Here is a 26,957-nt window from a genome sequence, read left to right as displayed (position 1 = left end):
TTCTTATCAGTTTAATAAAATTACGTAAGTACAAAACAGCGTTTTAAAAAGACTATCTTTTCCTTTTAAAAAAATCTATTTTTTAAGGACTTGTGGCTGATATATAGTTTTTTCTTGAAAACTATTATTTATAGCCTGTATATTACTTTTCTAATTGTGTATAATTACTTTGTTATTTATTAAAAATTAACTCACAAAAACTAAAATGTACCATACCTGGAGGTGGAATTTCTAGATCAGTTGTCTGTTGGACATTAGTACGACCCGGTCTAGGATCAAAAGCAGGAACCAAAGCAGAAAACTGCCGCTTCAGCACATAATCATCATCCCATGTCCTCCGGCGTCCTCCTTTAGTTTCATACTCTTCTTCTTCCTATAAAAATAAAATTTCTGCGTGGTCAGTGTGGCTCAGTGGTTGAACATCAGCCCATGAAGCAGAACAGGAGGTCACGGTTTGATTCTCAAACAGGGCACTTTTCTAGGTTGCAGGCTCGATACCTATTAAGGGGCATGCAGGAGGCAGCCAATTGATGTTTCTCTCTCATCAATGTTTCTATCACTCTATTCCTCTCCCTTCCACTCTCTAGAAAATCAATAAAAATGTATTTTAAGCCAAAACTGGTTAAAATCAACAAAATATATATTTTTTAAAAAAATGTATTTTAAAAAATAAACAAAAATAAAATTCACAAATATTATAAAACTTCAGTATTGCAAAAGTGATGTGCTATCTATAAAGTAAGGTATATGGCCCTAGCTGGTTTGGCTCTGCAGATAGAGTGTTGGCCTGCGGACAGAAGGGTCCCCAGTTCGATTCCAGCCAAGGGCACATGTTCGGGTTACGGGCTCGATCCCCAGTAGGAGGCATGCAGGAAGCAGCCGATCAATGATTCTCTCTCATCAATAATGTTTTTATCTCTCTCTCCCTTTCCCTTCCTCTCTGAAACCAATTAAATTAAAAATAAAATAAGGTATATGTTTAAGTTCTTTTCTATAGCTATTACACTCCTTAGTTAGCCATATTTCTTAAGCACAAAATGAGCCTACACAGACATACATAGGTAGTACATACAGTTCTTTACAATTTAAGTTTATCAAAAGTAAGTTGCATTAGTGGTGGTTACAGAAATCTACATGAGATAAAATGACAATGAACCATATACACATTGCACCAATGTCAATTTCTTGGTTTTCAAGTTGTACTCTAATTGTGACCATTGGAAGAAATTGGGTAAAGTACACATAACACCTCTCTAAACTATCTGAGCATCTTCCAATGAACCTATATTTATTTTTAAATAGGTGCTTTATTAAAAAATGTAAATTGTATTACATATTGAATTAGGTAAAAATACTATAATGCTTGGGAGTTGCTTTAAATTACTATGGGGCAAATCAAACATTTTGACAAAGCATTGATAACTGTTTAAGTCAAATGATGGGTCTTTGGGGCATCATCATACTATTCAATTTCCTGCATATTTTAAATTTTTCATAATAAAAGTTATTTAACACTGTCTCTTCTCCTTCACTTTTAGTATCAACAAAAGAGAGATCAATGAACTGTAAATGTTGTAAATGTCTGTTGTAATAATTTTAATAATAATTATGTATGTAGTTGCACACACACATAGCCCCTTATATTTTGAACACATAACTGAAATTAACTTTTATAAACAAATCAAACTGACATTTGACAGCTCTAGAGCCAGAATGTCTGGGTTTTCATCCTGGATTCAACACTTCTATGTGTGACCTTTAAAATCATCCTCGAAGATTAGGACTAAAAGTAACTGTCAAAGGGTTGTTGAAAGGACTGAAAATGTCTAGCACTCAATTAATAATCGGTAAATGTTAGTTAACAGACTAATAGTACTACCTCTACTACTACTATGAAAACTAAGTCTTAAATAATAGCTATTAACTATTTTAGTGTATGTTTAGTATATGTTTAGTATATGTTTAAATAAAGGAGAAGGGGAAGAGAGTTTCAGGTAACAAACCCCTATATGCCTTATATCAGAGCAATCTGGACTCTATTTGGAACTTTATTGTTGAAAGTATTACATAGGTCCCCCCCTCCCCCATTAACCTCTTTTAGCCCTCTCCCATCCTCCCCCGGGAAGTTTCTTTTTGTTAATTCCATTTTTTAACTCTCTCTCCTTTCCCTGTATATTTTTCTAGACATTTTGGTTGATCCTTTACTGTGAAAGGGGAAAAAATACATTGTGGGCATGATAAACATGAAGATATTACCTGCTCCCCAATAGGTCGGCTCCCACCTCCAGCAGGAACCTGTGGTAGCTGTGAAGTGACAGCATGGTGCGTTACATCAGAGCGAGAGCCGGCTCGTCGCTGCAGGGATGGACGTCTCAGAATCTGATTTTTAAATATATGTAGAGACATCTAATTATTTGATCCATATATATCCTTATTCAGTCTTGACTTGAAACTATCAACCCATATTACCAAAACTGTCATTAAAAAAACTTCATATTCACTAGCCATCTTCATAAAAGTTATAAAATGAATGTTTTAAATTCATCATGCATCATATATTAACACCACAAGAAATATGCTGGCATACTGTTTCCCAAGCAACATATACTAAAAGCATTTGAGTTCTTCACCCCATTAAAACTCTAACTTATACCCTGGCCAGTGTTGCGTTGTGGTTAGAGCATCGTCCCATGCACCAAAGGGTCTCAGGTTCAAATTCCAGGTCAGAGCATATACCTGGGTTGCAGGTTTGCTACCTGGCCCCATTGGGGATGAATCTGGGAGGCAACCAATCGATGTATCTCTCATATCGATGTCTCTCTCTCTCTCTCTCTCTCTCTTTCTCTTCTCTCTCTCTTATGCCATAAGTGTCCCCCCATTTCCTCCCTCCCTCCCTCCCTCCTCCCCACCTTTTCTCCCTTACACTCTCTCTAAAAACCAATGGAAAAAATATCTTTGGGTGAAGAGTAACCAAGAACAACAAAAAAACTAAACACTGCAACTTATGAAGCTTTTCAAAATTTAGTAACATTTCATTTAAAAAAAATAAAAATAAATACATTTAAATAGAGTATTTTCAGTCAAGAGTTCAATTCAAAGACTATCACTGTGGTTAAACACTGGGATTCTGGATCATACTGCAATGGAAAGTCACAGCTAAACTGGCAACACTTTTTCCACTTAACTCTTATTAATTAGGGTAAATTATTTCTTCTATGCCTGTACTTCATAGCTCTGTATAAGGACTGATGAGAACAGATACTGCTTTCAAAACAGTAGACCCTGGGGTGAGGGTAGGGGGTAAGAGATCAACCAAAGGACTTGTATGCATGCATATAGGCATGGCTAATGTACACAGATACTAGGGGGGTGAGGACATGTGCTGGGGTGTGGGAGTGGACGGAAAGAGGTCAATGGGGGGGAAAAGAGACATATGGAATACTTCAAACAATAAAGAATTTAAAAAAACAAAAACAGTAGACACTAAAAAATTCTATGTATAAATATTGCAGATGAACCATGAAAATTGTATTCTTTAGGATTAGTGTTTTAAATCTGTTAAAATATGTGATATTGTAGTATTTTTCAAATATAAAAAAAACTTGTTTAGATACACAAATATTTGTCATTGTGTTACAACTGCCTTTTAGAAGAGAATCATAAATGCTCATATTAACAGCATTTTTCATAATTAACCACATTTTTCGTACTGGTACCATATTTCCTTGCTCCAAAGTTTAACCAGGACTTTGCTTTTCCTCTATTCGTTTCAAATATTAATATTTTATCTTAGTTAAGAGAATAGGGGACTCTCTCTACCATAACCTCCTCGTATTCCTGGTCCTCCTGATTGTCATCTTCATTTTCATCATCTTCCTCATCTGGCTCAGGCAAGTCCTCATCATCATCTAGCTCAGCTAACAGGGTACTGGCACGGCAGCTATCAAGAAAATCTAGAAAACAAAACCAACAACCTTACTCTCAACACAATTAACAAAGCCTAACAAAAAATCAACATGGGATAAAGAATGATCATAAACTAAATCCAAATCTACAAAACCATAATATAAAAGGTCAACAATATGGACTATGATACAATATAACAACCATCATATTATCAATCTCTGCATAAGTCACAGTTAGCATAACATGTCAACAAATATCTACAGAGTACCTACAATGGGTCAAGAATTGTGTTAAGCACGAGATATATACAGTTATGAGCCACATAGTTAGATTCAATATTTTCTGATGACAGATTATTTTTATTTTATCTATACTAATGATATAGTTTTTCATACAGTATGCGAATAATGTTTTTTGGTGGTTGGGATTGGGGTGGGCGGTTTTTATGGCTTTAGTCATTGAAAAAGTTGTAATGAGTTTTATTTGGAGCTTTTAAAAAAATACACAAAAAGATGTTCATGCCTTCATTTCTAGTTGTAAATGTACTGGGCCATCCCAAAGATATTTCCAGATGCTAGACTTTGGAAGGAACATAGCCTGTTCACTTACATGCTCATGTTGTCGCTTACACATGTATACTCTTTCTCTCTGTGATATCTATATATATATACATATATATATATATATAGCTATAGAGTCAAGTGCTGCATAATGTTTTGGTCAACGACAGACCACATATTCAATGGTGGTTCCATTAAGATTATAATGGAGCCCAGACACTATGGCTCAATGGTTGAGCGTTGACCTATGAACCAGGAAGTCATGGTTTGATTCCTGGTCAGGGCACATGCCCAGGTTACAGGCTCAATCTCCAGTGTAAGGCTTGCAGGAGGTAGCCAATCAACGACTCTCTCTCATCATTGATATTTCTGTCTCGCTCTCCCTCTCCATTCCTCTCTGAAATCAATAAAAATATATATATATTTTAAAGATTATAATGGAACTGAAATATGCCTATCTCAACTGCCATGTCATAGCACAATGCAGTACTCATGTGTTTGTGGTGATGCTGGTATAAACAAGTCTACTGCATTGCCAATAAATAACACATGTATTAGGGATAGTACATAATGCTTCATAATGAAAATAAATGAGTATGTTACTGGTTTATGTATATGCTCACCATATGCTTTTTATTATTATTGTAGAGTGTACTCTTTCTACTTAAAAAAAAAGTTTGCAGTAAAATGCTGTGCCATGTTACACAAGCAGCAGCCTCATACATCTCATGTTTAACACATCTCTTGATCATTTTCTCTTGTGCTTGATTTAACTTGTGTTTTATGAATTCAGTGTAACCTAAGTGTACAGTGTTTATAAAGTATACGATAGCATAAATAATGTCATAGGCCTTTACATTCACGCATTCACTCACCATTCACTCAATGACTTAGCCAGAACAATTTCTAGTCCTGCAAGTTCCATTCAAGTGCCCTATGCAAGTGTACCATTTTAAAAATAATTTGCACCATATTTTTACTATACATTTTCTACATTTACATGTTTAGATACACAAATATTTGTCATTGTGTTACAACTGCCTACAGTATTCAGTACAGTAACATCTGTACAGGTTTGTAATCTGGAGCAATAGGTTATACCATACAGCCTAGGGTATTTAGGAGGTGTGTCAGCATTTTGAAAAACCCTAACTTAACTCTGGTGCCGTGTCACATATAGAAATTTTTTGATATTTGCAACCATAGTAAAACAAAGACTTATATTTTTGATATTTATTTTATATATTTAAATGCCATTTAACAAAGAAAAATCAACCAAAAAAACGAGTTCGCGTGTCACCTCTGACACGCGTGTCATAAGTTCGCCATCACTGCTATAGACCATCTAATTTTGTGTAAGTACACTCTGTCATGATTGTACAAGGATGAAATTGCTTAATAATGCATTTCTCAGAATGTATCCCAGTTAAGTAGTACATGACTACTGTTGCAAACAGAACAGACAAGATTTGAGCCCCCCGGAAAGGCAGGGGAGACAGACATTTAAAAAGTATACAAATGAATATATTAATATGAACTATAAAAGATCTTATGAGGGAAAAGGACAAGATAAGTCAATCACAGAGATCTTAGCTATGTGACCTGGCAAGTTACTTAATGATAATTACTACTTAAGGATTATACACTATATCCCGAAAGAACATACAGAAGAGAATTTATAATTATTTAGTAGATACGTACATCTGCAGACGTGTGAACCAAATATATTTTAAGCCTAATAATTACATAAAACTAAAAATTCAATGCCTTTCACTGAATGACTATAAGAGGCCTTATACTATATTCACCTAGTTTCTAAGATACACAGTTTTTAGCACTTTAATATTCTGAAATCAGAATGTATGTTACAAGCAATGGCAAGTCACAGCTAAACTGGCAACACTTTTTCCCTTAGTGACATAAAATAATGGTGTCTCTTATAACAATGGCATCTTAAATTCGATGAAATATATTACCCCAACACATATTTTATCCCTACAATTTAGGCAGTGCTTCTCATAAACATGATGAGGTAGCAGTATACATAATTACATAATAAATCATTTCCACTTTTGGTTCATTTGTAAAGGAAAGTAATCTAACTTTATATATTACAATTCACTGAAGTCAGATTTTTTTAACTCATCTACCCTTTTTTATCAAAGTATAAGAATGTTTTTAAAAGCTCCATAAATTTCATAGATTTGACCATCACAGAATCAAATTATGGTCCTCAAAGTGTAAAAAGTAAGCCGAAACCGGTTTGGCTCAGTGGATAGAGCGTCGGCCTGGGGACTGAAGGGTCCCAGGTTCGATTCCGGTCGAGGGCATGTACCTGGGTTGCGGGCACATTCCCAGTGGGAGATGTGCAGGAGGCGGCTGATCGATGTTTCTCTCCCATCGATGTTTCTGATTCTCTGTCTCTCTCCCTTCCTCTCTGTAAAAAATCAATAAAATATATATTTTTTTAAAAAAGTGTATAAAGTAAACATTTGTATATACAGAAATTATTTTATAAGACAGATATTACTATGAGCCTTCATAGCAGCACTTTTATAGTCCTCTAGTTTTAGGAATATAGAAAAGGAAATTTTAATCATCTAACAATTTTTAAAAGGCAACAAGGAGCCCTAACTCTTTAATATTCTCTCCCATTAGCATACCCACAACCTTCTTAACCTTCAAATAATAATGAATTAAAGGCTAACTTTAACACATTAAGAAATAGTAGGAAGGGGGAGAGGGCCTCTGTGAGAAAAACTGAAGTGGAAAATAGTTTTTCAATAAATTTACAATACTTGAAAATAATAATAATCATCTTCATTTGCTACCTACACATTTAAAAGATAAAGTAAAAAAGAGAAATGTAATGCTTTTCCTAAAACCATACATCAGAACCAATTCTTAGCTTGGAATAGGAGAGGCCACATTTTCAGAAAGAAAGAAAACATTGTAATGAGATACATAAAATAGTACTTAAAATATTCTTTATATACTTTTTTTGTATTTGAAATTATTAACAGTAATTTTTTAAACATACATTTTTACTGATTTCAGAGAAGGAGAGGAAGAGAAATAGAAACATTAATGATGAGAAAGAATCATTGATCAGCTGCCTTCTGCATGCCCTACACTGGGGAGCAAGCCAGGAACCTAACCAGGAATTGAATCACGATCTTCTAATTCAGAGGGCAACTCTCAACCACTGAGCAACACTGGCTGGTCAACAAGGGTAATTTTTTAAAAACAGGCATGCCCTGTCTGGTGTGGCTCAGTTGGCTGGAGCATCATCGTGTACACCCAAAGGTGGTGGGTCTGATTCCCAGTTAGGACACACACCCAGACTGCAGAGTCCATCCTCAATAGGGTAATGTACAGAAAGCAACCAATTGATTATTTCTCTTTCACATTTATGTTTTCTCTCTCTCTCCCTCTCCCTCTCCCTCTCTCTCCCCGTCTCTGTCTCTCTCCCCGTCTCTGTCTCTCTCTTCCCGTACCCTCTCCCTTCCACACTTTCTCTAAAAATGAATGGAAAAAATATTCGCACTCCTCAAGCAAGGATTAAAAAATAATGTCTGTCCAGTGTTGTTCAATGGTTGAGCACTGACCCCTGAACCAGGAGGTCATGGATCAAGTCAGGGCTGTGGGCTCCATCTCCAGTGAGGGATGTGCAGGAGGCAGTCCACTGATGATTCTCTCTCATCATTAATGCTTCTGTCTCTCTCTCCCACACCAAGTAATCAATTTAAAAAAAAAAATAACAACAACAGTAAAATAAGAAAAAGAACAGGCAATGTGATCAAGAATCTGTGTAAAGGGTATTCCAAAACAATGATGGGAGTGCAATTCAGCAATTACTCTGTTAGGAATTTACCCTAAGGAAATACACAATAATATGGTTCAAAAATGTTCATTCATAACCATGTTTATGTTAATAAAAACTGTAACTTAGCCCTAGCTAGTTTGGCTCAGTGCATAGAGCATCGGCCTATGGACTGAAAGGTCCCAGGTTTGATTGAGGTCAAGGGCACATGCCCAGGTAGTGGGCTCGATCCCCTGTGGGGGGCCATGCAGGAGGCAGCCAGTCAATGATTCTCTCTCATCATTGATGTTTTCATCTCTCTCTCCCTCTCGCTTCCTCTCTGAAACCAATAAAAATATATTACAAAAAACAAAAACTGTAACTTAAATAACCAAAATGGAGAACTTATTAAACAATGATCATATAGTCAAATAGTGGCATATTTGGCAGCCATTTCAAATAGTAGAAACCCACAGAACAATGTGAAAATGTTTCACAATGTATTGAGAGAAACGAGCTCTCTGGAAAGGACATAATCCCTTTTTGTTTAAAAAGAGAGAACATACACCTCAAATGGTGTGTGTATATATATAAAAGCCTAAGTGACCACTTGACTGTTCGCTATGATGCGCACTTACCACCAGGGGGCAGATGCTCAATGCAGGAGCTGCCTCTTGGTGGTCAGTGTGCTCCCACAGTGGGAGCGTCGCTCAGCTGACCGGGATTACTGGGGCAGGGACGAGCAGGAGCGGCTCCTCCCTGGATCCCTGCAGGTCATGCCAAGGGACCTCACCGGTGCACAAATCCGTGCACTGGACCTCTAGTGTATCAAATAACAGTGATTGTTTCCAGAAGGTAGGGACTAGATGATTGTTATTTTCATCTATATTTACTTTCTATAAAATGTCTTAATTTTCTATTAAAATAAGATGAGAAATATATTTTAATTGAATCAAGTAGTTTTATCACTGACTACAGTATTGAAGCCATGATGATGCAATTATAAAACTTTCTTAGAAAAATTAATTTGAAAAATTCAGATGTAACCTATTTAAGGTATTATTTCCAAAAGATCTTGATAATAGCTGTGATACTATTATTTACTAGAGGCCTGATGCACAATATTCATGCATGGGTAGGGTCCATAGGCCTGGCTGGCGATCAGGGCCGATTTATGAGGCGACTACTACAGCCTGTCGCTTTCTGCAGAGCAATGGGGGGGGGGAAAGGGGGGGAGCGTCAGCCCACTCACTGGCTGGCCCCGCCCCCTGCTCGCCCAGCCACTGCCAGTCGCTTCACCCTGTGGGGTGACTGGTGGGGCGATCAGGAGGGCCCCCTGCTGGCACCCACCTTGGCTGGCCTGGGGCCTGAGGGCAACTCCTGTGTTGAGTGTCTGCCCCCTGGTGGTCTGTGCGCATCATAGTGACTGGTCGTTCCACAGTTTGGTTGATTTCCATATTAGGCTTTTATTATATAGGACAATAAGAAATCTATATTTGGTCTTCGCCTCTGTTCCAAGAGCTGATCTCCTAAAACCTTTGGAATTTCCTATATAATAACAATAAAGGTGCCGTTTGTGTTTCATAACCAGAGTTGTTTTTATGAGGAGACTTTTGGAAAGCCCCTACGTAATCTAAGGATGGGGGTTGGTTATGAATGGAACCAACCATAATTAGAAGAACTTCCACTTCACCTCCAGACCTCTGGGGAGAGAAGAGGACCCAGAGACTGAGTTCAATCACCAATGGCTACTAATTTAATCACACCTAATTCATGAAGCAAGTCTCCAATAAAACCCAAATGATGAGTTTGGAGAGCTTCCAGAATAGGGAAGAAAACACAACCAGGAGACTCCAGTAGGGTCCCCACACACAAAGGGTGTCTGTGCTTGGGACAGACTCTTTCAGACCTCACCCTAAGGATCAATTCTATTTCTGGAATTATATCCTTTTTATAATAAACTGGTAATCTAAATAAAATATTTTCTTGAGTCCTGTGAGCCACTCTAGCAAATGAATCCAATCTGAGGAGAGGGTCGTGACCTCCAACCTATAGCCAGTCTGTCTGAGACAGAGATGACAACCCGGACCTACAATTAGCTTCTGAAGGAAAGGGGAAAGGGAGTGTAGTGGGGGTGTGTGTTGTAGAACTGAGCTTTGAACTGTGGGATCTGACACTATCTCAGAGTAGAGAGTGTCAGAATTGAGTTGACTTTTAGGACAGCCTAGCTGGTGGTGTCAGAGAACTGCTTGGTGTGGAAAAACTTCACACACATTTGGTAGTTAGACATGTCAGAAGTAAAGTATTCGGTATTGAGTAGAGAAGACACACAAGTTTTTTTCCTCTTACATTACAGTGTACAGGAATATCACTTTACAAAGTTTATTAATCTATTACACTTCTATTCTCTGATAAAGGTGTCAAATATCTTAAGATTTGTCATTAGTGACAAATCGCAAAAAAGGATAACACAAAAATTCTTAGATGTCTTTTTATAATCTGATAACTTAACACATTGCATACTGCATAGAAATCTCTAAGACATACGCCAGGGACCGCATGTTTTTGGGCAAACTGCACATTATTTAAATCATCATAATGCACTTTAGCTGTTGTTTTTCAATAATGATAACACTTTTATTTACAAAAACAATTAAACAATTAAAGTTCCTAGTACTTTTTTAACATATGGTACTGCGTAAAACATTTTCCTCTATGAAGAGGGACCAAACAAGATTTACATAAGTATCTAGATTCGCTCCTTTTTCCATGGGCGTGAAAAACGAGAACACTCGTGAGCGGTCCTTAACAGATGGCGCGCAAAACACGAGAAAACTCCTGAGCGGTACGAAATGTGTTAACAGTCCCTCATATTATGTAACTTTTTTCATCTTATTTGTTAGGAGAATAATTCTTTCCTAATTAAAAGTTAAAATCACAGCAGAAAAACATAATAAAAGCATCTCTATACAAATATCTAAATATTTTAAACTATAACTTACCATATAAGGAATACTCTGCTTCCTGACCTGTGTCACTCTCACTGGAGGTTGATGTGAGGCTGGTGGTTAAAGTATTACTTAATGACTGCCCAACTGATAAAACTGTTGTTGCTGTAGCTACATTGCTGCTGCTCGTAACACTGGATGTTGACATAGTCACTGTTGATGTAGTACCAGGTGTGGTCAAATTAGGAAAACTCTGAGCACCCATAAGAGGAGAAGCTAAAAATAAAAATGAAGCAAATCAGTACAAATAGGTAGAATATTATAAATCTTAGAATAACTAGGTTGCATCTTTAGAAAAAAGAATGAGGTCATGAAACATTAAATTACTGAATGGCTGAAAAGCAACTTTGGGAACCCAACTGAAATCCAACTAAAAGTTCTTATTTTTATAGCACTATTATTTTTCAAAAAAATTAAGTCTAGCTTTTTACAAAAGGTGAAATAAGCAATGGAATAATTCCCAATAATATTTTCCAAAGGAACTACTTTGACTCGTTAGTAGTTTAAATTAGAATCAAATAACTTTCAGCAGTTAATAACAATTTAGGACCAGTGTGATTCTCTGATTTCAATTGACTATGATGGTATTTAATAGTCATCTATTTTCTCATGCAACTGTACTTAATGATTTATCATAGAAGTGAAAAACAGAAGTGTGTTATTGTTTTATCCTTTCAGAATAAGAGATTATCACACCTGATCTGAATTCTTTAAATATGATTCTACAGAACTGAAGTACTAAATTTGATGGAGTTGTATCTAACATGGTTAATGTTCCAGTTCAAGACTGAAGCCAGAACCCACTGAACAAGAAACTCTACTTTGCATCCCTCAGAGTGGAAAAGGCATTGGTTTCCATAAGGAAAAGCTCACTTACTTGCTGTGCTCATCACATTCCTCCCCAAAGTATTAGTGTTGTTATCACTGCTGCTTCGGCTTAGATTCATGTTGTTCGTGGCATTAGTCCGTGCTATGTTTGCCACTCTCCTTACAAAACTCTCCAAGCTAGATGTTTCTCTTGAGGACAGGTTAGGTACACTTGCACTAGAGCTCATAGGGGCCCCAGCAGCCAACAAAGAACTCACTGACAGTCTGTTACTTGCTGAGGAGCTAAGGGGTCGTTGTGAAGCTGCTTCTTTATTAGTTAACTCAGATACTGAACTAACATCAGGAGAACTGACACTAACAATTCCCATGGATATTGCACTAGATTCCCCAGGAGTACGAACAGAACTATCAGGGCCTAACTTTCTTTCAGCATTTTCACTTCCCGTTTCCGCTGTTAAGGTACTGGTGCTGGCACTGGATGATGACCCTACTTCTGTTTGAGGGATGTTTTCAGCAGATGAAAGAACAACAATTGGTTCATGGACATCAGCTCCTGAAACTATACTGTGTTCCATTACAATTTCTGATCTCCGTTCCGTTTTGGTCGAACCCAAGCTGATGTCGCTGCTACTGGCCACGCTACACACAGAACTGCTGCTTCCTTTTCTACTTGAGGAGCCTGCAGCAGCAGATGTCTTGTCTGGACAGTTGTTTTTCACCAAGCTGCTCCATGATTGCGTTGTGCCTGAAACAGTGGATGAAACAGGTTTGGGTGATGCCACTGTATCAGGGTCGTACCCTGGTGCAAGCTTGAGGTCAAATTTTCCTTCTGCGCCCATACGGTAAGAGTTTGAGCCACCAGCATCCCAGGTGACATCAATCCAGCCTGGAAAGGGACAGGAGTTTGTGAGACCCAGCAGAAAGCAGATAGGAGCGTGTCAGACAGTAGCTCCACAATATGGGATCAGCTTTTCATCAGTGTTGTCTGAATTTCTATAGTCATTTAAGGTCTGCCAACTAAAATTAAATTCTTCCTTTTATTTCTATTACTTCTGAACTGTTTATTTTGGTGATATTTAAAAACAATGTAAGGGTCATATATATGTCTACTGGGGTATCTTTTAAGAGGAAGAACTATTAAAAATTGTTTTAAAAAATTAATACAAATGGTAAAATACTGCAATTTCAGCAATATAGATGAAATCTAAGTAAAAAGTTTTTTAGTTGCTAAATATGATTATGTGGTCAAATGTTCTTTACAGAAAAATTGCTGGTTTACCATTAAATTCTGAGTTTGGGCTAAATCCTATAATTGACAGACAAAATATTCATATATCACTGTAGGAATTTTAGGTCACTAGCTCAAATAACACTAAGTTAGCATTTCGGTTGTGTTCTCAAAGTTCAGTGGTTACTTGGTTCTCTGATGATTAAGTTTAATATATCTGAATAAGCACAGAAAAATCCTAAAAACAAAAATTTTAAAGTATACTAAGCCCTTTCACTAAAACTAATAACTAAAGCTATATACTAAAGCTAACAACATGTGAAGAACTAATGAGCAAAATGACATTTAATCTATATTTATTTGTATTTGGAAAATTATACGTATTATTTTTTTAAAAAAATTAACTCCCCAAAACAATAAAGTGCCTATTTTAAAGGAAACTATTAGAAATTTTACAATCTTATTTTAGTGTTATAAACAAACTACATTTCACAGAAGAACACATAAAAATGTTTATTTTTAAATATAACAAGTCTTTATAAAGTTTAAAAGTCCTTCGGCCATACACATACCCACATGCATGCACGCATGCACGCACATGTATACGTACGTGTACACACACACACCACACATACACACACACTGTTAATTCATGTGTATGATGAGGTTCAGAGGGGTATAAGCAATATTGAATTACCTGTGGGGATTCTCTGCATATGAGTTCTTTGAAAGGAAAACTGCCCCAAATCTACATAATCTAGTTTACATGAGATTTCAATTGCCTCAATTTATTCTTTATGCTGAAATAACCTCTGAAGACCAACAATTAACTATCTCTTCTGCAACATGGAAAAGTATAAGAAAAGTAAAGGTGCAAAAACATATCCCAGCCCCAAATAAAAATAACATTTGCATTGCATTAATTGATTCAAATATACACTGATAATTTATTTCACAGCACTTATAAAAATTTGTAATTATGTTAATCTGTTTCACCCAGAAGCAGGGGAACATACTTTGACCACTGTATACCTGAATTCTAACAAAGTACCTTTACAGTGTAGGCATTCATAATTGTAGAATAAATAAAAATTATTATATATGCATTGGTTGGATATCCCTATCAACACATAGATTCTTTAGGGGGAAAAAAGATTTAATTGATATAATGTAGAAAAATAATTTTAAAATGTAAACTATTCATATTAGTCTGAGAATGTGTTTAAATTCATGTCTAAGGGGGACTAAGAAAAGGTATATATGTTCTATCCATAAGTATATAGGAACACAACTCTAAGCTCCTATGCCCCCAAACTAAATAAAAACATAGTGTTAGTAATAACTAGCCATTATTAGAAATGGTTGGCTTAAGTATTTGAAAGCTAAGAACTCTCTCTGACATAAAGGTTTTAAAGTAAACTAACAGAAATTGTCATCCTGTTGAGCCCAAACTCTGAATCTCTACAAATGTCAGATAAAAAATAAGCCTCTCTTATATGCTGAATTCTGAAGTTATAAGATTCCAATTTTCCTATGCAGTTGCTTCAGTTAATTCTAGCTCAAGAAAAATTAACTGCATTCACATATACCCTAAACTAGCCCACACACTTAAAAGCCAAAACAAACAATTTAGGAGAAACAGAATATTAAAAAGAAAGAAAAAAAAAGAAACAGAATATTAACTAAGTGTACTTAAAATACCAACAAACATATTTGAAATTTCTGAGTTGAATGGTACTACTGTCATCTCAACTATTACTGGTTTTTATGACTTTCAGCAATTATGTACATGCTCACTTACTGTTAACCTGCTACGATAACAATGCTTTGCAATAGGATATGACTCTAGAGAAATGCATTTCGTAGTATATAATTCAAGGAACAGAATCTTAAAAGCAATAATATCAGAGAGTTTATCTAAGTAAATTAAAGCCTTTATCATACAGAACATGAATATATTCAGATATTAAATGTTGCCCTAACTGGTTTGGCTCAGTGGATAGAGCGTCAGCCTGCGGACTGAAGGGTCCCAGGTTCGATTCCAGTCAAGGGCATGTACCTTGGTTGCGAGCACATCCCCAGTGGAGGGTGTGCAGGAGGCAGCGGATCAATGTCTCTCTCTCATTGATGTTTCTAGCTCTCTATCCCTCTACCTTCCTCTCTGTAAAAAATCAATAAAAATATATTTTAAAAAATGTCATTTTCCTAAGCACTGTCACTTTTCCTGAGAACCCACCATTGGTTAGGCAAATTATGCACTAATAAATCAACCTTCTAAGATATAAACAAAAAAATTACTCATAATAGTTGAATCTGGGAATTAATAACAATTTTTTAAATGGGTATGCACTTCCCTAAGTTGGCAGGCGGACATCCCCCAAGAGGTCCCGGACTGCAAGAGGTGCAGGTTGGGCTGAGGGCCCCCCCCCGCCCCCTCCCCCCCACCAGTGCACGAATTTCATGCACCAGGCTTCTAGTATTAAGGTAAAGATCAATGAAAACTTACAAATAATAAACTTAAAAATAAAAAAGCAGAAAATGTACCTTGAGTGGATTCAACTTATACTAGCTTATTAATAACTCTGAAATTTTAGCAATAAGTTTTGAGTCAAAACCTAAGGAAATTTAAAAATTTCCCTTATTTGTAAGTAAATGACTTTTTTCATTTTTATGTGAAATCAACAGATCAGTTCTTCTACATAAAACTAGGATATTTATACAATTTATAAATTATCCCAAAATAGCAAAAGAAAAGTATTTTGTTAGTTAAGTACTTAATTTCTACACTACAAATGCTAAGCACCTACTCACCATTATGCAGTTCTCCAGTGACGGTGCCTTCTCCCTGTGGGCTGCCATCCTGATCTCGCCATTTCCAATCAAGGCCTCTGATCACACGAGCCCCTGGAACCATGTATTTCAGAACCTGGGAGCGTACTAGACGCCTTTGTCTTCTAAGATTAGCTTCTGCTTCCTTAGCTGCTTTTCCTGTAAGGTAAAAATTAGAGAAATATAAACCAAATCACTTCAGATAAATATAATTATTTTAGTAAGTTAGAAAAACCCATTATCATCTCTTTACCTAGTTGATCTTCACATACTCCATTTACAGTGCCATAAAGTTCAAATCCAGACAGTGAGAGGTAGTGAGTTTGACCACTAGCATTCTTTCCCATCTGTTTAATTCTCACATGTCGCCAACCTTGTTTCTCATCCTTTGGTGGATCAAGAGGCCATGTTGCTGTTGACCTATAAACATGTTAAGGAACAAATGGTGTAATATTTTACAACAGACAAAAAGATGTTTTAATGTGCAGAAGAATTTTTACATAACAGAGAACTATAGGAAAAACAAAGTAACTTTCATATTCAGTCAAGTTTGTTACACAAGAATAAAAAATCAAAGGGAGAAATATAGTAATCAAGAAAATAAGTTAAATATTAAATGATTAAATGTATACTATTAATTTGACTCCTAACATTAAATGATTTATGATTAATGAAATCCAAAGAAATAAGACAAATTTTGAGTAACAAATATGTTTTTATGATGCAAGACTTTTTAAATTCTTGAAACGTTTAAATGATATATTTAAGTATTAATATTAAAGCTTGAAAATAGTATCTAGTAATCTCGTTAAGAAGCTCCTTCCATATTACATCAAATGCAGAAATTAATTTAATGCCATACTCTATCTAGCATTCAAAATGTGCCACAATGTACAATTAAAAGTTATTAGGACTAAATTTTAGAAATATAATACCAATTCTTTTAAAAAATTTATTAATTTGAGAGAGGGAGGGAGAGGAAGGGAGAAGGACAGAAGGAGGAAAGGAGGGGGGGAAGGGGGAAGCGGTAGAGGGAAGGAGGGAGGGGGGAGAGAAACACTGACTTATTGTTCCACTTATTTATGCATTCATTGGTTGATTCTTTTATGTGTCCTGACTGGGGATCAAACCCAAAACCTTAGCATATCAGGATGATCTCTAATCAATTAAGCGATCCAGGCTGAGACCTGATCTTCGGATCTATAATAATAAAAGCATAATATGCTAATTAGACCAGACATCCTTCTGGACGAAGCCGGGGCCGGAGAAAAGCGGCCCGGTCCGGATGCCTGCTGGGAGCCCGAGCGAAGCCTGGGTCCCGGGTGCTGGAAGGAAGCCGATGCTGGCAGCCAGGGAAAGGAAGGTCTACTCTTGCATGAATTTTCGTGCACTGGGCCTCTAGTTATTCAATAACCAGCAATAATTTGTTGAACATTCACAAGTATCATGTGAATATATGGAGAATTTAGTAAAAAACTAATTCCATTTTTTGTTTTTTGTTAGTGTGCTATACAGACACACACATCGTAATGTATCAATTTCTTTTTAAATATATATGTTCAGTCTCCTACTAATGTTTAACTTAAAGCTTTTCACAAAGTTTTGGTAAAGTCAGCATTTCAAGTTTTAATACCTAAAATTTATTATTAATAATATACTGTTTTCAGAAAGGAAATCTTGCTTCTATTATCTCACAAAGAAGAGAGCTCTAAGGATATACAATCATAAAAATAAACATAGCTCTTTACTGAGTTTTCTAATGCACAAAGACTCCTCCACTAACCCTGGTTCATTGAGACTGCAGTCATCAACATGGGTATACAAAGAGGTCCAGTTCTGTCCATCTTTGGATACCTGGAAAACCCAATTTCTCAGTGCAGACCTTCCATATCCACGAGCATGACGAAGTGTATATGCTGATGGTATCACCCAGAGACCCAGATCTATGGCAAACCATGCATTCTTATCATCATTGCTATGACAATTTAAAGCTGAATTATCACGACTTAGTATGTCTTCTAAGCGGCCATAAGGTAGATTTCTTCCTTCTGATGAGGTTACTACTACAAGTCCATAAGCAGCTGGATTTACCCATTCATATGCAGTTCTACACAAAAGTAAGAAAATATTAGCAGTTAACACTATTAAAATATTTATTCATAGCTTTTAACATACATAAAATTGTATCAACTTTTAAAATTCTACTATTAACAATTTGTTTTTCTTCATGAAAATTAATGTATCCCTAGCCAGTTACTTGTTTGTTTTTTGTTTAAATATATTTTTATTGATTTCAGAGAGGAAGGGAAAGGGAGAAAAAGATAGAAACATCAATGATGAGAGAGAAGCATTGATGGGCTGCTTCCTGCACGTCCCCTACTGGGGATCAAGCCCACAACTGGGGCATTGTGCCCTTGACAAGGATGGAACTAGGAACCCTTCGGTCCACAGGCTGGTGCTCTATCCACAGAGCCAAACCGGCTAGGGCAGCTCTAGCCAGTTTTGCTAAGGGGTCAGGGCATTGGCCCTCAGACTAAAGGGTCTCAGGTTCGATTCTGATCAAGGGCATGTACCTCAGTTGTAGGCTCAGTCCCAAGACCCAGTCAGGGCGTGTGTGGGAGGCAATCAATTGATGTGTCTCTTACATCGATGTCTCTCTGTCTCTCTCTCTGTCTGTCTGTCCCTCTCTCCCTCACTCTCTCCCTTCCACTCTCTCTAAAAATCAATGGAAAATATATCCAAAGGTGAGGATTAACAAAAACAAAGTTAAATTAGATAGTTTTAAATTTAACCTGTAAGGCAAAATTTCATTAACTACAGGATACTCAAATTTTATTCTGCTACCTAGAATGTTTTTTCCAGGTGAATTAAACAGAATGACTTACTTGGCATTTGTCCCAATCCAGTAAATAATTCCATTTTCATCAAAATCATGCTGATGCCGAAATACAAAATTTTGCCCTTCTCTTAATTTTCGAACAAAAATAAATGAAGATCGGTCAAAATCATACCACTGTTTTGCTACCTAAACCAAAGAAAATACAAAAGACATTTTAATAATATTGTAAGACACATTGCTCACTCTTATCCTATCCCATTAATGTGAGCTATTTTACTATAACAAATACTAAATATTTGAAAAACACAGAACAGAAATGTGCAAAACCAAAGTAGCCCACTATTAATATCATACAGTATTTCTTTAGTCTATTATTTCAATAGCTACAGTAAAACAAAGTCTTGTTTATATGATACAAAAACACTTTTCTCTTACCTGGTTTTATACATTTTAATAGCTCCATAAAAGACTCAAATTAATGGAAATAACTGTCAATTTGATATACCTTTATTGATTGGCATTAAGGTTTTGTTCACTATTTTAGTATTACAAGTAAGTATAATAAGCATCTTTATGAAAAAGCAATTTATAATGTATAAAGATTATTTTCTTAAATAAAGTCCTAAAAATGGAATTGCTAGATCACACTGTATTATCATAACTCTGGATGCATACTTCCCAAATTACTTTTCTAAAGGGCTAGACCACAGCAGAGAATGGTTACTTCACTATGCCTTTACAAGAACCCAACATTTTTTTTTTCTTTTCTTTTAGAACTCACCATTTTTAAGAGGTACTGTTCCAAAGATTCAACTGTAGCTAAGGGTTCCATCTTCAACATCCTGCCAGTCCTATCTATCAATGCAGTTTCACCAGGTGCACGTTCCAACCGAAACCTTAATCTTCTTGTAAGTATCTACAGAGAAAGGATCAAAATACTTCATGAACTACCTTGCATTTTTCTTGAAATTGTAAAAATGAAACTGTTACATGAACACAGTGATTCAAGTTTATAAAGGATCAATGTCCGTTGATAAAGGAAGGATCAATGTCTGTTTCTATTAAATATATATTTTTAAAAAAAGGTCCACCAAGTAAGAGATATAAGCTTTCAAGAAAAAAACAAAGTTAACTACTTAAAGCTTCAACTATATATGGTATAAATAAAATTATTATAAAACACTTTAACAGAAGTATTACATCTCTAATTTATTACTTATATTTTTCCAGTTATGAAAAGTACTAATTAGCATATTCCTTTAAAACTAGAAATATATTAAATAATTTATAGCTAATAAACTTTTAAAAATACAAGATAGCTTCCAATCCATTTATTTTAGTAAGCAACAAGCAGGAGACTAGCAATTTGAGGTAGCTTCATTTCTGTATAAATCTATAGACACAATTAAATATTTGTATGTGCATTTGGATAGCATTTTAGACTACAAAATTACTAGAGGGCATATTTCTAACCTTCCTGTCTTTGTATCTTGCACTCTCCTGAAATGAGAAATACATAATAAAAGATATTTGTGCTCCTAGGACTGTTCCAGTCTTTAAGACTAACTAGTCTCTACTTCACTCTTATCAAAATAAAGCCAAAAAAAAAAATGGACTGCCCTAGCCGGTTTGGCTAGGTGGATAGAGCATCTACCTGCGGACTGGGAGGGTCCCAGGTTCAATTCTGGTTGGGGGCACATGCCCAGGTTGCGGGTTCAATCCCCAGTGTGGGGCGTGCAGGAGGCAGCCAGTCAGTGATTCTCTCTCATCATTGATGTTTCTCTCTCTCTCCTTTCCTCTCTGAAATCAGTAATTAATATACACATACATATACATATACATAAATATACATACATACATACATATTTATATATATATATATTAATAGACCACAAAATTCCCTCGGCTCCTCTCTATGTCTGAAATGAAACAAAGTAGACCTCAATATCTTGTTTAATATACATCAATGTGCATGCACTAACTGCACTGTAACTTCCTGGAAAAACTTGCCGGGTTCCGACCCCAGCGGGTCCAGGGATTCCCAAAGGTGTAGATGGAGTCGGCGAAGAAGGAATGACATGGAGACAGCGTTCAGTTGATCAGCAGCCTAGCCAGGATCTCCAGCCAAGTTCTGGTCTGGATCTGCAGCGAAGTTCTGGTTAGGATCTCCAGCCACGTTCTCCAGGTTCTCCAGCCAGGTTTTGTAGCCATGTTCTCTCACTAGGTTCTCCAGCCAGGTTCGGTTTAGGTTCTCCAGCCAGGTTCGGTCCACTTAGTTAAGAGGTTTTATTCCCTCCCTAACTTCAGGGGAAAATCCCTACCTGGGGAAACAACCTTTCTCAGAGAGGTGACCTTGGTTAAAACACATAGTGCCAAGAAGGTGAGCAAATATATTAAGAACAGTATGCCATATATGCCAGGTCCCTTGAAACAGCAAGGATGGACCGGCTCCAGGCAAAAACTCTCTAGTTTGGGAGTCTAGTGGCTTCGGTAACATTATTGGGTTCCTGGGGATATGGCAAGTTTTACCTTGAGTAGGCACTGTTTTGGCAAATAAAGATTCTTGGTTACTTATTAAGGGCAATATTTAAAAGAAACTTTCCATGCAATGGAATACAGGATAGGTTGGACAAAGCAAGATTCAAGGCCAAAGGACCTATTAGAAAATATTAAAGTAACCCATAGAAACCTGGAAAATTCTAGGTTTTATAGAAGTTTTGATGAGATTTTAAGAAGAGCTCATTTTGGTTTGGAATGATTAGTTTTAGGTTCATAAATTTTTTAATAAAAGAAAAAAGCACCCTGAAAAAAAATAAAGTAACCCATAGAAGATACAATGAAGGTATTAACAGTTAAAAATATTTGTCTGTTCATACCTATATCACAGGTGCTAACAAAATAATAATTAATATAATAAATGAGAATGTCAACCAAATAACATTTAGGAACAGGCTTCTTACAAACACATAGATAATGACAGATTTCTGAAAGGATCAATAGGAATAGCTAAAGAAGGCCTTCTGGCTCTAACCAATAACATCCATAAAGCAAAAAAAAAAAAAAAAAAAAAAAATCTTTTCACATTTTCTTATATGTTGACACAGAGACGAAGGAACTTGACTCATGATTCTAGAACAAAAGGACCCTTTTTCCTGTTTTTCCACAGGTGAATTGTCTTTTTCCACTTATGACCTACCAAATATGATTTAGTACTTACAATATTTTATTAAAAATCCACAGTAATTTCATTAAACAAAATAAAACTGAAATTTCAATGCATTCAAGAGTCATGAAAAATAACAATCAAATGGCATTAAGGATAAAATCTTTAATAATTAAGCAGTATCATTATTTAATACAACATGAAGGGAAATTTTTTGGTCTGTGTGTTTTTTTTAAAGACCGCTCCTAAATGCATCCAACTATAATAGCAAATGCATTTTGCATGATTACCTGGAGGTTGTATGTAGATCCTGGAGTATCATACAAATGGAGAGGTAGACGTTCAATAGATTCTAGTACAGCTATTAATTTTCGAATTAATGCAACTGCTGGTCGACTGTGAAGCAAAAATAATTGTTACGAGTTTTTATAAAATTTCATACAAAAGTTCATACAGAAACTGCAATAACCAACCCCATATAGATCCCACTTCCTAATGAGTGCAAAGTTTAATTATGTACTACACTACATCTGAGTAAACAAAAATACTCTCATAACTCAATTTCCTTCCCTTAATAAAATATTGCATTTTACTTATAAAAGTTTAATTTATTGCATTCAAAGTAGATGTGTAATTATTATCTTTAAATTTACCCCTTGTATTATATTTGACACATAAAAGAATATATGAAACAAATATTTTTTAGAAGTGATATTTGTTGGCAAGGCAACACTGTTACAATATTTCTGGAAAATAATTCGACAATATCAAGAAACTTAAAAAATCATCGAAAACAAAGACCATTTTAAAATGGTATGAAGAAAATCACCTATAACCATTAACTCAGTAATATTTTAAAATTTTTATATAATAAGATATTTCCATTGAGATAAGTATTTACTAATATTAAAATAATTTGCAAAGAGCTAAAATTTTTAATATAGTAATGTTAAATTATTACACATCCATAAAATGTAATATGCACTCATTCAAAGTGATATTTCAAATAATTAAAATTAAATTTAAATTGTTTTTAAAAGTCACTCACATTCAGAAGTAAATAAGATAGTAAAAGGAACCTTCACCAACCCTTGACCCAGCTTCAACTATTAACTACTAATAACCAATTGATTTCCATCTACATCCCCATCCATTTCTCCCCTCCCCATATGTTTTGAAGAAAAGTGCCAGAGAACATATAATTTTGTCTATAAACATTCTGAGTATGTATTCTACCAAGGAAGAACTCTGAAAAAACAAAAATCATCATCACACCTAAAAAAATATGAACAATACATATTCCCATCAAATATTTAATCAGTGTTCAAATTTCGAGTTGTAACTTAAAAGAGAATCTAAACTAAGTGATCATCTACATTCAAAGCACATATGTAATTTTCCTTTTATTCTATTAAATTAAAACATGTTTAAAAATCTTGCATCTTATTATGCATTTACAATATAAGCTACTTCATATTGTAAACACAGCGAATACCAACATCTTTAAAATGTGGACATTTACCTTTCATCATCTTCATTTTCACTAAAGGCTGTTTTGAAAACATTTATTCTTTCTACCAGTTGACTACAATCTTGTTTCACATCTAAATCCATGCTCTACAGAAAACAAAAATGAGAAAGTGAAAAAAAAACTTTTAAGGGTGTTACTAAAATTATCAAAAACACATGCTACAAAGATGAATATTAACATTTACAAAAAAAGCAATATAATCTAATGAAAATCATTTTCTTTCCATCAAAACTCATTTTATTATATGACTAATAGACCATAGCTAACAAATACATAGATTATTTTTCCTCCTTTATCAATGTTATAATGGAATAGCAATTATATTGTGAAATCAATCTGTCTCAAAGTGTAGTATACAAGATGATTTCAGATTATGAGATTTTGTATTTTAACAGTACTATTTTAATTATTAGAAAAAATAACTGCTTTAATAAAACAATAACTTAACAGACATTACTAAGAGACATAATGTGATATATCAATATAATTTTAATAAATGGAAATTAATGCAAATGATAAAATTAATAGAGAAAATATGAGACTGAAGTTAAAGTGAATCTTTAGAGTGTATCACCACTACAATAATTAAGATCAAGTAATTTGCCCAAGCTGGTTTGGCTCAGTGGATAGAACCTTGGCCTGCAGACTGAAGGGTCCCAAGTTCGATTTTGGTCAAGGGCACATGTCCAGGTTGTGGGCTCAATCCCCAGCAGGAGACGTGCAAAAAACAATCAATGATTCTCTCTCATCATTGATGTTTGTATCTCTCTTTCTCTCCCTTACTTTCTGAAAACAATAAAAATATGTTAAAAAAAAAAGATCAAGTAATTTAAGTGGCCAACAGAACTAAAATAGAAATTTTCACTTTTCATAGTTCTGTTAGAATTTGTTACAATAAGTATATATGATGTTTCATCAAAATAAAGGAAAATTTATCACAATCAAATTAAAGGTAGAAAAAAACTGAAGAGAAATATAAGATTATTAAGCAAATACTTGTCGAATATTCACATAAACATCCTAAACTATTATTTCTCACAAAATTAATTTTGTGCAAATAATTTAGGTATTTAATGAGGTCTACAGACTATTTTTTTTTTAATATATTTTATTGATTTTTCACAGAGAGGAAGGGAGAGAGATAGAGAGTTAGAAACATCGATGAGAGAGAAACATCGACCAGCTGCCTCCCTGCAAATCTCCTGCTGGGGATGTGCCCGCAACCCAGGCACATGCCCCCGACCGGAATCGAACCTGGGACCCTTCAGTCCGCAGGCCGACGCTCTATCCACTGAGCCAAACCGGTTTCGGCTACAGACTATTTTTTATAAGAAAATCAGAGCATGGTGTTAAATTTCAGGCTAAAGTAAGTATTTTATTCAATAAAATCTTGAACAAATTATAATCAGGTAACACAAAAACCAAAATAAATAATTACTTAATATTTAATTCAATTGGCCCAAATTAAGAATACAAATTAAGGGAAAGACTGGAGAAATTATACATTTTAACACTTATTACTCAGCTTTTATTATTTGTTGGCAAAGCAAAATAAATATCACTCTGCCAAAAGGGTAGTTACAAGTGATTTTTAAAGCTATATACTTTGTTCTGTACGTAACAACTTACGTTGTTTAAAACAGTAAGAAGTGCTTGCACCAAGCCACTACTGCACATTTCATATGGTGAAATGGTGTTTTCATCCTTCAAAAGTACTATTAGATTTTCTAAAGCTGTCTTCATTAAATCTCTCCATGTGTTCTCACTCTCAATACACTAAAAGAAAAAAAAATTTTAATAAAGACAATCAAAAAGTAAATGTCTTAAATTTATCAGAATGTTAATTACCATGAAAATAAATTAGATGTAAATAAGATTAAGAAGTTCATATTATTAATGCAAATTCTCTCTTCCAGAGTCAGCAAACTTTTCTATAAAGGGCTGATAGCAAATACTTTAGCCTTTACAAGCTATGTGGTTTCTATCACACCTATTCAACTCTACTGTTCTAGCCACCAAAGCAGTCACAGACAATACAGGGGTAGAAAAAAGTAGATTTACAGTTGTGAGTATGCAAAACATAATTTATTCTTGATTATTTATTCATTATTGTATTACTTCTGTGTATTAAAACTATACCAGTAAACCTTTTTTTGCCCATCCTGTATGTCAATAAGGACGGTGTGAGTAATAAATTACTTATGGACACTGACATTATATTCTCATATAATTTTTATGTATCATGAAATGTTATTCTTACTTTTGTTTTCAACTAAAAATGTAAAAACCAATCGTACCTCACAAAGCCAAACAAAAATAGGTGGTAGAACAAATTTATCTCATGGGTGATAATTTGCTGATCCCTAATCAATACCTATAACATAAAGGGCAAAGGGGAAAAGCTAAACCAAGATAACTATATGTCATAAAATCTTGAGGCTAACATACTTGTCTATTTGTATGAAGTTCCCAAGATGACTCTAATTGAGTTGCTATGTTTCTGAGTGTTACCACTACTCCACGAGGCATGCTTTCAACAGCTTTAAAGTGGTCATCATATAAATCTCGAGCCATAGTTCGTACCTATCAAAATTAAATAGCAAATGTGAATTTTCACAATTAATAATTTTACCAAACCTTCCCATATATAGATATATGCAACTTTTATAATTAAGATGTTTATGTCATTATCAACTTCCAAAAAATGGTATGACTTCTACTCATATATGTCAAAAGGTTCTAAAGGTTGAAAAGTACTCTAGTAGATTTTAGTCATGTCAAATAAAAGAACTCATAATTTTAATTTGGGGTTATTTAAACTTTGTATTCATATATCAGAAAAGAGCTTATTTCATTTAAATCCAAAACCTGTACAAAAAATTGACTTTGCTTTTAAAAAAATAAATGATTACACTTCTAGAAATTTATCTGAAGAAACCCACAACACTAACTTGAAAAAAGTACCGTACCCCTATGTTCATTGCAGCATTATTAATAATAGCCAAAATATGGAAGCAATCCCAGTTATCCATCAATAGCCAAGTGGGTAAAAAAGTGGTGGTACATATTTACAATGGAATATTACTAAGCCATAAAAAAAGAATGAAATCTTATCAGTTGCAGCATCATGGATGGACCTAGAGGGCATTATGCTAAGTGAAATAAAAGACAAATACCCTCTGATTTCACTTACATGTGGAATCCAAAGAACAAAATTAATGAAGAAACAAAACAAACAGATTTTTAAATGCAGAAACAAAAAG

The 26,957-nt window shown here is 35.0% G+C and overlaps 1 protein-coding gene across 1 annotated transcript in view; it reads right to left on the bottom strand.

Annotated features, from left to right (window-relative positions):
- Positions 1-26,957, bottom strand: part of HECTD1 (HECT domain containing E3 ubiquitin protein ligase 1) — a 96,142-nt gene that overhangs the window by 15,296 nt on the left and 53,889 nt on the right. The window contains exons 16-29 of the mRNA XM_015565487.1: positions 26,143-26,277; positions 25,324-25,470; positions 23,686-23,780; positions 22,454-22,559; positions 19,782-19,916; positions 19,047-19,186; positions 17,945-18,268; positions 16,415-16,581; positions 16,144-16,320; positions 12,154-12,990; positions 11,271-11,492; positions 3,820-3,953; positions 2,257-2,379; positions 217-373 (exon numbers count right to left, since the gene is read on the bottom strand). Of these exons, the coding sequence (XP_015420973.1) occupies positions 217-373; positions 2,257-2,379; positions 3,820-3,953; positions 11,271-11,492; positions 12,154-12,990; positions 16,144-16,320; positions 16,415-16,581; positions 17,945-18,268; positions 19,047-19,186; positions 19,782-19,916; positions 22,454-22,559; positions 23,686-23,780; positions 25,324-25,470; positions 26,143-26,277 (2,899 nt within the window). The remainder of the gene's footprint in view (positions 1-216; positions 374-2,256; positions 2,380-3,819; positions 3,954-11,270; positions 11,493-12,153; positions 12,991-16,143; positions 16,321-16,414; positions 16,582-17,944; positions 18,269-19,046; positions 19,187-19,781; positions 19,917-22,453; positions 22,560-23,685; positions 23,781-25,323; positions 25,471-26,142; positions 26,278-26,957) is intronic.

The sequence above is a fragment of the Myotis davidii genome, unplaced genomic scaffold (assembly GCF_000327345.1).
Source record: "Myotis davidii unplaced genomic scaffold, ASM32734v1 scaffold21, whole genome shotgun sequence".
NCBI classification, from domain to species: domain Eukaryota; kingdom Metazoa; phylum Chordata; class Mammalia; order Chiroptera; family Vespertilionidae; genus Myotis; species Myotis davidii.
The sequence above is the reverse complement of the archived record's forward strand: the minus strand, read 5'-3'. Positions and strand labels throughout refer to the sequence as shown.